At 41.7% G+C, this 14,385-nt stretch overlaps 3 protein-coding genes across 3 annotated transcripts; 2 read left to right on the forward strand and 1 right to left on the reverse strand.

The window, feature by feature from the left end:
• Positions 1–420: 420 nt before the first annotated feature.
• Positions 421–3,624, reverse strand: lgsn (lengsin, lens protein with glutamine synthetase domain; the record flags this gene model as incomplete). Its single annotated transcript, XM_080758894.1, has 4 exons — positions 421–1,620; positions 2,257–2,423; positions 2,792–3,320; positions 3,586–3,624. 4 exons carry the CDS (start codon positions 3,622–3,624, stop codon positions 421–423), a joined length of 1,935 nt encoding a protein of 644 aa, XP_080615020.1.
• A 1,026-nt stretch (positions 3,625–4,650) lies between these two features.
• Positions 4,651–7,351, forward strand: LOC308313344 (uncharacterized protein). The gene is made up of 2 exons (XM_080760435.1): positions 4,651–4,817; positions 7,211–7,351. Exons 1-2 carry the CDS (start codon positions 4,779–4,781, stop codon positions 7,310–7,312), a joined length of 141 nt encoding a protein of 46 aa, XP_080616561.1. The 5' UTR covers positions 4,651–4,778; the 3' UTR covers positions 7,313–7,351.
• A 400-nt stretch (positions 7,352–7,751) lies between these two features.
• Positions 7,752–11,419, forward strand: ptp4a1 (protein tyrosine phosphatase 4A1). Its single transcript, XM_080760434.1, has 5 exons — positions 7,752–7,885; positions 8,398–8,490; positions 9,050–9,180; positions 9,375–9,449; positions 10,141–11,419. The coding sequence occupies exons 1-5, from the start codon at positions 7,781–7,783 to the stop codon at positions 10,256–10,258; spliced, it is 522 nt and encodes a 173-aa protein (XP_080616560.1). The 5' UTR covers positions 7,752–7,780; the 3' UTR covers positions 10,259–11,419.
• The last annotated feature ends 2,966 nt before the right edge of the window (positions 11,420–14,385 follow it).

Consider the following 14,385-nt stretch of genomic DNA (forward strand, 5'->3'; position numbering starts at 1 on the left):
ATCAGTAGAAACAAAACCATGGCAATATTTATTTTTATAATTTTTGTAAATATTTTATATATTATCTTAAATTTGCAAAGAAAAGGAAAACTAAACAACTGTACTTAAGTCCACCACTGCCAATTGTCCATATGAAATCCACAAACTCGCCCTCCAAGCACTCTGTGGCTACTGCACTAATCAACAAAAGACCACACAGTTTTTCCACTGTCAGTTTATTTAGTATATTTAGTATATTTTGAATTGACTCTGAATACATATCTACTTTGTGTCTCATTACTGTAACATCAGTAGCTATCCCCTAGGCTGATTAAAAACGTAAAAGCTTGTATTTTCAAGTGATATTTTTTGTCAGAAGGAACTTTTGTCACCCTTTTAAAAACATTCTTCTGGAGCACCCTATTGATTGCATTTCTGCTTCTAGATGAAATACTCCAGACACTTGTTCCTTTCATCATCCAGCTCTTGTGTCTCAATCTCAAATTTCTTCATCGCAATGAAGTATTGCACGAAAGGCTCTCCGAGGGCACTGCGGATGACGTGGTCCTCTCCCAGAGCCTCCAGGGCATCGTCAAGCTTCGCGGGGATGGCATACTGCCTCTGCTGACTGGACGCCTTGTTCAAAACACCCTCGACGGTGAGGTTACGCTTAATACCGTCGAGGCCCGCGGCCACGGTGGCAGCCAACACCACATAAGGGTTTGCCATGGCCGAGCCCAGCTTGTTGTCGATGTGCATCTCCCGCCCGCCATGACATTTCACGTTGAAGGAGGTGCTGTTCTCGTTGAAGCCACAGGTGGCGTGCAACATGCTGCGTTTCGGGTCTTTGACGGCAGCCTTGGCCATGTGACTGCGGCAGCCGAGGCCTGGGGACATCAGGCAGCTCAGGGCGGCAGAGTGAGTGAAGAGACCAGCGAGCCACTTAAAACCAATGTCTGACATCTCGCCTTCCTTGTCCCGACTGTGGAACAGACTCCGCCTCCCGTTGGCGTCCCACAGGCTGTGGGACAGCACGCCTGCGTTGTACAGGCCGTCATCGGTGAAGAAGCTGGCGATGTAGCTGTGTTTGCGGGCCATCTCTTTGATGCCCGTGCGGAAGGTGAAGGCACTGTCGGCGGCCGCAATCCCAAACTCTGGCCTCAGGTTAATCTCCATTTGACCAGGGCCGCTGCCCGAGGAGAAACTGTCCACATCCGCTCCCATGCAGTACATGCCATCCACCAGCTGCTGGAAGAAAGGCTGGTCGTGGTTGCTGAGCAGGGTGGTGGCGGGGAACATGAGGGTCTTGGGGCCCATGCGGTCCGGCGCCCCAAGGACACAGCATTCGTAGGTGAAGGAGGAGTGCAAGGAGAAGCCCAGGCTCTGAAGCTGGCCCAAGAGCTGCTTGGCGATTAGACGGGGTGAAGTCCGTAGTGGGTTCCCGCCCACCGTGCACGGGTCACAGATGACCCGGGCGGTCTGCTCGGCCCAGGGTAGGATCCTGAAGGTCGACAGGTCAGGGATCAGCAGCACGTCGGTGCTGAAATTGGCAGCGTTGGCATTGTCCACTTCATTGCTCTTAGGGCTCAAGGTCAGCTCCAAGTAGCTTCTTGGCATTGGCACGCCATAGACTGCTTTCTCCTGTGGATGCATACCAGTATATCGATTTAACATTAAAGTCACTTCCTCCACTTACAGCTTCCATACCTCTCTATACTATACTTCCACTGAAGATTCTTGTCTTGCTTTTTCATCGGGCTCTTTTGTTTACCTAGCAGTATTTCTTCATTATGTGATCATAAGGACTGAGGGATGTTTGCGTCATCTGTTTGTCTTGGTGTTTTATTTCTGATCTTTACTAGCTGTTTGCGATCTGAAGTTTTAAACTTTTTTTTAAAACTACTTTTACACTTTAAGGAGTATCAAGTTATCAATTACACTCCCCTTGAATCTATTTGTTTTTGTCGCATTCCTAAGCCAATAATTTGATGACCAGCAGAGTCTCTGGTAGGAGACTTAAAGACTCTTTACGTCGAACATCATATTGGGTCAGGAATGTGTCCAAAACAAACAAAACACTTAATTAATTTAATGCTTTGTGGGATGTGTAATTGATGTAATAGAAACTAACTAATTTATACTAACTAAGTAATAGATAGATAGATAGATAGATAGATAGATAGATAGATAGATAGATAGATAGACAGATAGACAGATAGACAGATATAATTCTTCTTTCATGAATCCCCTGGGGGAAACTGTATGTGAGATGATTACATGAAAAAAGCGGACAGGCACTGTCTTAGACCTGGACACCCCGTGGAGATCTGTGGCCTCGAAGCGGACAAAGCTGATACTTTCTCTGGCAATGTGTTGCTTGATTTGCTCCATGGCCCAAATTAAAGTCTGACCTCCAGACAGTTCAATGGTCGCTTTGCCGCCGTCTGAGAAAAATAACAGTTTCACAATTAGTGTCTATTAAATATTATGCTTTATAATGTATAAAGCATGAAGAGTAATCTTCCAGTGCATTGCTTAATGTCCAAAAACCAAAAAAAACAAACAATTAACCAATTAATAGGTTCATTACTTCATTTAAAAATATTTGTAGGTCAGTCACTAAATGTGTTGTTCCGGTTATCATTTAATTGAATCAAAAGTACACACTAACCTGTATGAGAAGTCCCAGTCTGTCCCCAATTCACTCTGCTCTCGTGTGTGGGTGACCTAACTCTAGATTGCTTATTTGTGGGCACATCAGACCTGAACGAGCTGGATGCATCCATGCTGGACGCTGTCTGAATGGACATGCCATCTCTGGGCGTGCCCCCACTTCTAGAACTGTTAGCGTGGGGTTTGAAAGTGGTGAAAGTCCGCGGCTGGCTTCCTTCCTCCTGTCGTCCATGTGGGCCACCGGTGCTGCTGCCGTGCAGGTACGTGTAAGGACCCCCTGGCCTCCCTTCGTCTTTACCCCGCACGGAACTCTCCTGTAGTATCGTCTTGAGCTCCTCCATGGTCTGTTTGGAGACGTCCATGTCGACATAGGAGGCCCTGCTCTTGGCAGACACGTGTCTCGTCCTTTCTTGCCTGATGGGGGGTTCCTCTGCCATGGGATAGTCCCTCTCCGGTGAGACGTAGGGCCTCTGAGAAGGAGGGCTGATGGAGATGGTGGTGGGCGTGTATGGGGCTCTGGGAGGGCTGGCGTAGGGATGAATAATGGATGGCCCTCCGCTGTCCCAGTCTGTGGGAGCCACGTATTTACCGGTGACCCTCACGCCCTTCTTTTTGCCCACGCTCATGCGTGTGCCATCTATTTGGTCTCTTTGTTTAACATGGCTGTCCTGGTGAAGATACAGTCATTGAACATATTGCACATGATTATGCACGTCAACATAGAATACTAACAAACTTGGATTTGAACAGTATTATAATTGTAAAAAAAAAGTATGTTGAATTTGTATCCCGGTGAATAATAGAATACAGTTCAAAAGCAAGCAAACAAACAGACAAACAAGCAAACAAACACAAACAAACAAACAAACACAAACAAAACAAACACAAATAATTATAATGATTAAGAAAATAAATCTGCAGTGGAATTGTTACCTTTGCTACCTTCCGGGTGAAATCTTCAGAGTCATGCATTTCCCCCCCCACTCTTTAATGATCAATTGACTTGAAATTTGATAGCCCACACATATGAAGACCACATTAAATTGATATGACAATTAGCACAATGGTATAACGAAGTAGAAAATTCTCTGCCCCACGCTGATGAGTGGGTGCCCCGTTAGAAAGTGGTACACCCAATGACCACTGATCAGACACTGAACCTCTTCTGGTTTCAGCCAATGGCTCTATGAATATACAAACAATTCAATATGCCTTTGTCTCCACTGCAAACCAGGGTTTGAAGGGAAAAACGCCCGCCTCAGCAGTTCTGATTGTGGATCTGCAGCCTCCACTCTCATGCTATTCCAGAAAGACACCACCATGCAGTGTCTTCTGGAACAATGAGAAAACACACACACACACACACACACACACACACACACACACACACACACACACACACACACACACACACACACACACACAAACTATTCTTGAACTAATTGAACTAATGCCAATTAATGCCAAAGTGACATTGTTAAATTGTCCAACATACAGTAAATTTAAGCTATTTTAAATCAGTCTAGTATAGGCTTAGGCTATACATTATGCATTTGCTCTATTGTCATTATAGGCTACTATTAATCACAACAACAACAACAACAACAACAGCCTACCAATAAAATAATAAGCTACCAATATTAAGAATAATAATTAATATATATTATTACTATTAGCCTATCGTTGTAGTTATAATATCCTTATTACTATAGTGGTAATGAACTAGCGTGCTAGCCAACAACAACAACAACAACAACAACAACATAACTCCAGCTGAAAGAAACTGGGGGCAGTGGCGGGGTTCTTCTAATCTAAAACTTCAGAATGACCAAAACGCTTCGTGACGGTCTATTCTTATGGGCCTGGTTCCAGTTCTGATTCTATTGCATTGCATGGCGCAGGAGCAGCCCACAAGTTGTAGGCAGGCAGCCTACTTGCGCAGCACGAACGGCGATGTGATGTGATGTCCGAGAACACATCCACTCCGCTTCTTTTCAGGGTGGGGTTTCAGCAGCGGAGTGTCGGCGTCCTCTCTGCGTTGCGTCGTAGCAGACAGACTAGTCTCCAGAAGACTGTATGGTGCAGAACCATTTAATACTTGTACTTTCTTTTTAGGGACCGGCTGTATGATTAAGCTACAATCTTCAATGAGTAAGCATATTCCAGTAAGTATTTATTTGCACGCATCGGTTGCCATTTTATTGGCAATTTTGCTGCTCTTTCTTTTGTTGTAATTTGTATCCGTTTTTTTGTCGTTTCCTCGGCGAAACCAAAGCACGGCCCCCGCCACAGTTTAGACCTTTTTGCTTCTTTGACATTTTAATCGCCTATATTTTACATTGATTTCTCTTCAGCCTGTCATGTTTTGCACAGGGTTTTTTAAATTAGAGGGAGATTCGTCTTGCTTGACGTGCGGGGCTTTATATAGTGTTGTTTTATTGCAGTTGTTTTAGCGGATGCGCAGCCAGCCAGCCCTCGTAATTTGCCATTCGACATTTTTTCTTGGATAAAATCGACACAATTTTGTTTGAAATATATCGCGTGCGCAATTGTCAGCTTCCGTGTGCATGTGAAACCAGTCGATCTTCCGTCTACTTTAACGAGGCGTTACCTTTAACGGTATAGTCGGCAATGTGTAGTTTATTACTAAGGGCTGTCTGTGTGTGTGCAGGGCAGGCCTTTTATTACTAGGCTATAGCAGCGATGCATGGCGCCCGTGTCTCTGCACACAAAGAACCGCTAACACTAATCACATTGATTTACAAGGGACATCATTTTGGTTTGGCTTTTGGTTTATTTGTGTCGTTTTGGTACAAAAATAATGCCTAGCCTATTATTGTTTTTAACCACTTCATTGATGGTCCCGCATTGGTCGTCGCTCGTTATATTCAGAAGAAAGGTTGTTGTTTCCATCCGGAAAATCTCAGATTAACAATGCATAGCTCAAGAGCTTAGACAGTAAAATCCCCGTGTGTTCATTTTTCAGAAACAGGATTTGACCGTTAGGTTATAGACAGCATTTGTAAATCAGACGATGGGAAACATTTCCATTTACAGTCAGTTAGTGATCTTGCAAGGAATTGCACGTGTCATGACGGTAAAACGGATAAAATTGCGATTAAATGACATTAATCGTGCCCTTTGTCGACCCAGTCTTAAACTGCAAATCCATGGACATGTATGAAATTGCATTTGTAGCTGTAGGCCTCATGATGATGACTCCAGGCTTGAGAGAGCTGTGACCTAGATGTAAGAAATGGCACATCATTCCTACTGTACCATGGTAACCATGGCACAACCTGCATGATGCAAATTAATGTCCCCCTTCAAATTTATTTTTATTTTCTTTCTTTCTTCAGGGGTTGACAGTTGACATTATGGTCTCAGAGGCACTTGTCCATGGGGCAAGTAGACCTGCAGCTCATGTTACTTGCCTACATGTCATGCCCACTTTCCAAAAAGTAAATTGTTAATTTAAAAAATGATAGGTAATATTTGAATTATACCGTTCAATTTAACACTGTTTACTTTCTGGGCCTGGGGATGTGGTGGTCATATAGGCCTACCTCAATTTTTATGACAAATACCTACATACATTATTGTTATTTTATATTTTTAAGTGTAGCAACAGTGAATACAGCACATTATAGGCAAACAGTGCTCTTATTTTACATGCCACAGACCAGAAGACAGAACGCTCTGGCCACGTTCAGGTGTTTAGACAGATATGTCGTGTTTATACTTTATAGATGGTTGCGTCCACTTGCCCGAAAGTTTTATTTAGCTGGCAGGGGCATGTGGGCAACCCTTAGTGTCAATGTCAACACCTCTTTCTTTCTTTCTTTCTTTCTTTCTTTCTTTCTTTCTTTCTTGCTTTCTTGCTTTCTTTCTTTATTTATTTCTTGTTGAATTGCTTAATGGGCCTCACTGGTTCAAGCTGCAGGACTATATAACTCCTATTTTATCTTTGCTACATGTGTCAATGTCTTTACACATATAGCAAAGTATAATGTCTTATACGTGTTGTATACGAGCAGTGATGGAATAAGTACTTACATTTTTGAGGTGCGCTAGCCCCTCCTATGCCCAGCTTTGTGTGTCAGTACATGTGTTCCCCAATCCCCATAGTGATGATTTGATTGGCTGAGGGCTTAAAAAGTGAGGACGCCAAAAGTGATTGGCTGGAATGTGCCCCATGTACACAGTAGCAATACCTTCTTGTCTGTTACATCTTAAGTACAAGTTCTGTAGTAGAAAAATACTTCTAGTAAATGTGCAAAAGTATTATGCAGAAGGTCCCACTTCACAAGTTAAAATGTATAATATACACATCTTTCAACTTGTAGATTGGCTATTTTCAAATTTCCAAAGTAGGCTATACCTGTATATGTCTGCAGTCTCTGAGATGTAGTGAAGTATAGAAGGTTTGAGTCCTTTACTCAGTTACTTTCCACCACTGTATTTATGGGTAAATGTTTACACTCTCAAATGTACACTTGAGGATTTTTCTGTGGAGTGTGTGTGCCTAAACCTCTGTGTGTCCCTTTGTGTCCTGCAGCAGTTCTGTGGTGTTCTTGGTCACACATTTATGGAGTTTCTGAAGGGCAGTGGGGACTACTGCCAGGCACAGCACGCCGCCGGCGCCTATGCAGACGAGTGAACCACTTGAACTCGCCACCATCGCCCCCAACGCACTTGAGCCACAGGAGGGTACCCCCGCACGTTGGCAGGAGCGGGAAACACCTCCCAGAACCCACAAGAACACGGCCTGGATGGGGTAACTCCACCTGCTGCACACTGCCCTTGTTGGCTTCCGCCTGGCCAGAATCAAGGTGGAACCTGCCTTGTTTGTTTTTGTTTATTTCGTTCCGAAGGAGAGAGAGAGAGAGGGGTTTGATTCGAGATTGTTCACCAACTGCTCCCCCTTTTACCTTTTTGCCTGTTGTTGACAGCCTTCCTTTTTGGCACCGCCAATCTCATAAGAAGACCGGAGGATTTTGTTTCTTGGGGGACACTCTCACTTGACATTTTGGTTTGAATCAACTTCGGTGTTCAACTAAGTGTTTACGTTCATATTTGTGTGGAGGATATTCTGTGGGTTTTTTTCTCCCTCCCCCTCGTTGTCACAATGGCTCGTATGAACAGACCAGCTCCAGTGGAAATCACCTACAAAAATATGAGATTCCTCATCACTCATAATCCCACCAATGCCACTCTGAATAAATTCATTGAGGTGAGCCTCATTATGGTTGCTAATTAATTTAAACACACACTTTGTGTCCCTATTCTGGGGGAACATTCAGCGAAATTAACAGATCTACAAGCTAATAATGTGTTTCGTTGTTAGCTTGTAGAGCAGCTATTTTCGCCGAAGGTATTTAGTGAAAATGTGTAAATGCAGTCAAATTGGTAATGAAACACAGAAAAGAATACAATTTAATTGGATAGCAGAAAATAATGTAAGTAGAACAACCCCTCTGAGTTTAGAGATAAGTATTGTATTCCAGTGTACTTTAACCACGTGAGCCCTATAGCATCCATCTGGAGGGAACATTAGATCTACAAGCCCCACAACACCTTGCAACTTGTTGCTTTTTTGGTGTAGAGGAGAAAATGTGGTCCAAGTACCATGCCAACTCAGGTCCATTTTAATATCTAGAGTAGACGAGAAGGTTTAAGTGGTTAAGTTCTTCCTTCTGGGATAAATAAACATTGTCTTCATGAAAAGCCTCTCTCATTTTACAGGAGCTGAAGAAGTATGGCGTCACCACCATTGTGAGAGTATGTGAGGCCACTTATGATGCAACCTTGGTGGGGAAAGAGGGGATCCAAGTTCTGGTGAGTTTAGAGATGAAGAGAAAAGTCCAGGACAGCAGTCTGTCACAACAATAATATAATGTAATAATATCACATCAATATTTCAGGCAAGTAAATAGTAAAAAAAAAAAAAGAAGTAAATATCAGGAAAGATATTCTTTAGTGCGCTATTAGTCAGATGTCAGGTCTGGTATGCTGTTCATGTCCTGGACTTTACTTTAGTTGTTATAGGATTCAGCACATAGTATTAGTTAATGTAATAAAGAACAAAGCACATTGTTCACATATTCCTGATACGTTTAAAGACTAAGACAATCTTTGAACCGGCAACCCCTTTCTACTGTGTGTGTGTGTGTGTGTGTGTGTGTGTGTGTGTGTGTGTGTGTGTGTGTGTGTGTGTGTGTGTGTGTTTCATAAGCATTAACCGTGTCACGTTGAAGGAACACAGTGATAAAGGCGCTAAACCCCAACCCTTCTGGCACATTTTCCTGTAGCCTCTGTAGGTTACTGACATCTTTTGTTTTGGTTTCCAAGAATCGGGGGCAGATTAAATCACTTCCTCTCCTTTTTCCCTCTGCAGGATTGGCCATTTGACGATGGTGCTCCTCCCTCCAACCAGATTGTTGATGATTGGTTAAACCTGCTCAAACTAAAGTTTAGGGAGGAGCCTGGCTGCTGCGTTGGTGTCCACTGTGTAGCAGGATTGGGGAGGTGAGGACTTGCGTGTTTATCACTAAATGTGTTCGTTCGTTGTGATGCAAATTAATATTTTGTGGTGCATCTTTTTCTTTCTCCAAAATAGCAGATCTACTAAGCTCACAACATACCAGTGAGCTTGTAGATAGGCCATTTCTTTGCTATTCGTATGACAAAGTGTATTTGTTGTATCTGTGTTCTGTTTCTAGAGCTCCTGTTTTGGTTGCTCTTGCCATGATAGAATGTGGAATGAAGTATGAAGATGCTGTCCAGTTCATTCGACAGTAAGTTCACACAGTCACACTGTCATGCATGACTCTTTGGGCATTTTAGATCAGTGGTTCTCAACCGTTTGGTCGGGTCCCCCATGGGGGTCCCCACATGTTTTTTGGGGGGTCATCAGATAACACTGAAGTGACAATATTTGTTTTTAAATGAGAAAAAAGAAAGAAAAAGACTGCATCAAAAGTAATAAACAAACTATACTATAAAAACTGGTTAAACATAGGCCAAATTGTCAAATAATATAAGAAATAGGCAACATTTGTGAAAATGCTGATCTTTGCTAGGCGTTGTGAGGTTGTATATCTGCTATTTTTACACACACACACACACACACACACACACACATACACGCGCGCGCACACACACACACACACACACACACACACACACACACACACACACACACACACACACACACACACACACTTAGTGATAATAATAATATATATTTACTCTACATACCAGTGTTGCAAATGATTTGGGACAGCAACATAATGTCATGCTGTTGCTTTGTATTCCCATACTGAATGTTATTTATTAAGACATTTTTTTAAGTAAAATACTTTAGACTTAACAGATCAAATATTAGGGAACTGAAACCGAGATGTATTGATGCTTACGTTAGTTATGTGTTGAACATTATATATCTGTTGAACGCGAATAAATTCCGCTGTTGCCATTGTCAAACAGGAAACGTCGTGGAGCCTTCAACAGCAAGCAGCTTTTCTACCTGGAGAAATATCGTCCAAAGATGCGTTTGCGCTTCAAAGATTCGAATGGCCATCGCAATAACTGCTGCATCCAGTAGAGCCAACCTCAGCTCCATGCCAACCCAGCCGTTACAACAGAAAAAAAAGTTCTATTTAATCTTGTAAGCTTATTACCTGGCAGGCTTGTTTTTCTTAGTCATTGTGTTGAAAGTATTTACATTGGAGATCCATTTGCTTGGTAAATCATGTTTTACCTCCCCTTTCTGAGCTTCAAATTCAAGTGTCAAAAAAAGGTTTAGATCACAATCCAAGTGTGTTCTCTCGATGTGCCCCGTAGAGTTGGGGGTAAGAGCAGCGTTAGTGAGTTGTGTATTATTGTGTCAAGATGTTGGTTTATCCCGTTGTGATCGCACCCCAAAGACACGAAAATATGGACGCCAGGTTCAAAGTGGTTAAGCTTAATTTATCCTCCATTGCTCGGCTGTGTCACTCGGGGGCAAGATGGTTTGTTGTTGTCGAGCAACACGGCCGTACTGCCAGTATAAATTAGGCTTTACATTGCCTGAGAATGTGTGGGGGGGAGAAAAGAACAAGTTTTCTTCTTTTTCTTTGTAACTTGAACAATTATGTATCGCCGTAAAAATTTAAGACCACGTTCAAGACAGACTATAGAAAGAGGTATGCCTTCCTTCAAATCAATTGGTTCATCCATAAATGCCTTACAATCGAGATGGAACAAGGCAGTTGGGGTGGATTAAACCTCCACTAGCATTTGGAAAAGGTTTCATTTTTCTACTTGAAACAAAACAAAAAATGGTTGCCTTTGTCTTGTGCAGGAAGTCTTTACACACTTATGCCCTTTCAGTGACTATTTTTTAATATGAAAAGCTTAATTGTTGCAATATGTTAATTGAAAGTCTGGGAACTTGTAATTTAATTTCCTTTCTCTTATCAAACCTTTGTTTACTAATTAACTGCCATGTCCAAAATGTGATGTTTATTTTTTCTTTAGTTTTTTTTGCTTCAAACTGGACTTCCAACGTCTGCGATATTTTGTATGCCTTTTTATTTGATGTCCGTAACTTAATACTTGGATACTTGATGATTTATGTATTTGAAAATGTGTATTATTATTAGGTTGGCTATTTATACTATCAATGGATGTGTGTTTTAGTACCGTGAGCAACAAAAATTGTATCTGTTCACCTACTTGTGAGAGTACATTAAAATGATACACTGAAAAGAGAAAAAAACTCAAATACAGGTGGTCCTGCGTTATTATTTTAACTGTTGCTGTCGGATGCTAGCTTGGAAATACATGCTAAATGTTTTCATAACACTATTTACTCAACCACTCAAGCCTGATAGTATACTTACTACTTAGTCGTGCCAAAAATAGCCAATGTACTGTACATGCTCACAAGCGCATCAGCATTAAATTATCAGCAGTCACTCTGGATAAGAGCATTTCCTGAATAAATGGACTTGTATGTAGTTTAATGTATTTTTAATCCAAATGTGTTCAAAATATGAAATATAGTTTTGAAGCTTTTCTATGCTTAGGTGTCTGAATCTTTATATTGAAAGCAAAATTTTCATAAAAGCATCTAGATGTTCATTGAGCAAGTAGCTATACACAAGTAAAGTCCGGCTAAAAGGTTGATACTTTTCTGCATGCTTAAGTATCTGATATGGCAGTGATACTCAACCTCAGGCCCGCGGGCCACATCAGGCCCGCGGGACCATTATGACTGGCCCACCAATGAAAATCTAAAAAAAAGAAGAAAAACAAATCTGGAAAATGAAATAAAAATAAATAAATCTGAATGAAGTTATCTTTAATTACATTATTATAAGTAATACTATTAGAGTTGTACTATTACTCGAACGAAAATAAAAGCTTGGGGGGGGGGGGGGGGGGGGGGGGGAGAGATGCAATGCAAATGAAAGACATATACTGTGTATCCCTATTCCCTGACATAATTTTATAGCTAAACGGACAGAATTCTATTTTATTTGAATGATGAAACCCAGCTGCCATTAATAGTTGGAAATGGAAATTGCGGAAATTGCGGAAATTGCGGAAATGGAAATTGCGGAAATTGTAATTGCGGAAATGGTGGAAATGGAAATTGCGGAAATTGCGGAAATGCGGAAATGGAAATTGCGGAAATGGTAATTGCGGAAATGGTGGAAATGGAAATTGCGGAAATGGTAATTGCGGAAATTGCTCTTCACTTATAGCTATCTATTTTCAGGTAGATTGTTTTATTTTACTCAGTCAGCCATATCACTACTCATTTTTTTTCATGAAAAAGGTCATAGCTGGGTAATCTATTTTCAGGCAAATTGTGTTTATTGTATTTTATTTTACTCAGCCATAACAATTTATTTTCTGTTAACCAACTTGCTGGCTGGCAGGCAGGCAGACAGCTACTCATAGACAGGCAGACAGACAGACAGCTACTCATGGAGAATTGGACAGGCAGGCAGTCAGACAGCTACTCATAGACAGGCAGACAGACAGCTACTCATGGAGAATTGGACAGGCAGGCAGACAGCTATACTCATGGACAATTGGACAGGCAGGAAGGCAGACAGCTACTCATAGACAGACAGACAGCTACTCATGGACAATTGGACAGGCAGGAAGGCAGACAGCTACTCATAGACAGACAGACAGCTACTCATAGACAATTGGGCAGGCAGGCAGACAGACAGCTACTCAGACAGGCAGACAGACAGCTACTCATGGACAATTGGACAGGCAGGCAGACAGACAGCTACTCATAGACAGGCAGGCAGACAGCTACTCATAGACAGGCAGACAGTAAGACAGCTACTCATTGACAGACAGACAAATAACTACTCATGGACAGACAGACAGACAGACAGACAGGCAGGCAGGCAGGCAGGCAGGCAGGCAAAGAGCTACTCATGTTATGTTATGTTATTATAACAGCTACTCGTGTTATGTGCAATAATTTGTGCAGTTATGGAAACAGCTCTTTGTGTTTATGCAAGAAAATGTAACACATTTATTTATTTACATATTGTGTGCATGCACATTGTACTTTGATACATTTTGCGAAAATAAAGCAATTGAAAGAGAGAACTGGCCCCTGGCCCCCTGGGTCACCTCATAACAGTGCTAAACAGTAAACACTTTTGTTTCCATTGTGGTCCTGTGTATTCAATGAATCAAGACATAATAAGCTTATCCCCAATGTGTCACGCAGGGAGGAATTGAGTACCATTTTTAGTCACCGGTATGACTCGGACAGGGATTGAACCCCCAGTCTCTCTGTATCATTTAGGGCGGACACTGACCACAAGGCCACTGAGCCGGTTCAATATCATTACATCAAGTTTCATAGTTTATTCTGCCCTACCAAGCCAAATGGAGTAACTATAAGTTTTTGGACACATCGACTTATATCCCAAAGGTCAAATTGTCATTTGGGGGATAAACAATTAGCCTACCTCAAGAACAGATACAATTAAGTATCACTTATATAATATATAAGTGATACTTTCAACTGCCAGCCAAATGAGATATCTGCATATTATGCAGATATCTCATTTGGCTGGCAGTTGAAAGTTTTTGCTCTTGCTTTGTAGGGCAGTAATGTTAAGCTACATGTTAAAGCAGACTACTCTCCCCACTTGTATAGTTTATGTAGGACATTAGACATGTATCGAGGTGTGTGGGTCCTCCAATTATATCCATGTGTGATCAGATGTTACTGCCAAGCCAATATTGACATAACCTGAATCTGTCTGGAAGTGTAGGCTATAATAAGTCAAGTACAGAAACAGAGCAAGTTCTTGTGCTTTTCTATTGGAAATCATGGGAATCTATCTAATTCAGCACATATGCTAGTTAAACAGTCCCAGGTAACCTACAAAAACTCGAAATAATATGGGAAGGGTCTTTATTGTGTTTATCAGAGATGGGTAAACAGTGTTGAAGTCTACTGTTAATTTTGCTAATGTCACACAGGTTGCTTTTTTAATCTGATACAGACTGGCGCCCCCTTGTGGTTGTGGGCACATTTAAATTCGATAGTCAAATCCCCACTGCTACTGACTGTTTAACAAAATACAATTAAATCACATCAAATTATAGCGCAGCATACTTGAATAGTAATACATAATTTGCATGCCTACACAATGTTTTCAGCCTTTGGATGGACGGTGCTCTTTGTGAAGCCAATTAAGCTAG

Source organism: Protomyctophum bolini (genome assembly GCF_963924005.1).
Source record: "Protomyctophum bolini genome assembly, chromosome: 3".
Taxonomy (NCBI): domain Eukaryota; kingdom Metazoa; phylum Chordata; class Actinopteri; order Myctophiformes; family Myctophidae; genus Protomyctophum; species Protomyctophum bolini.

What these genes read in the sequence shown, in the direction of transcription:
- ptp4a1 (XM_080760434.1), top strand. Translation starts at nt 7,781, where the DNA reads ATGGCTCGTATGAACAGACCAGCTCCAGTGGAAATCACCTACAAAAAT. An exon ending in TGTGTAGCAGGATTGGGGAG is followed by an intron (nt 9,181 to 9,374) that starts GTGAGGACTTGC and finishes TTCTGTTTCTAG; the next exon opens with AGCTCCTGTTTTGGTTGCTC. An exon ending in GCTGTCCAGTTCATTCGACA is followed by an intron (nt 9,450 to 10,140) that starts GTAAGTTCACAC and finishes ATTGTCAAACAG; the next exon opens with GAAACGTCGTGGAGCCTTCA.
- LOC308313344 (XM_080760435.1), top strand. Translation starts at nt 4,779, where the DNA reads ATGATTAAGCTACAATCTTCAATGAGTAAGCATATTCCA. An exon ending in CAATGAGTAAGCATATTCCA is followed by an intron (nt 4,818 to 7,210) that starts GTAAGTATTTAT and finishes TGTGTCCTGCAG; the next exon opens with CAGTTCTGTGGTGTTCTTGG.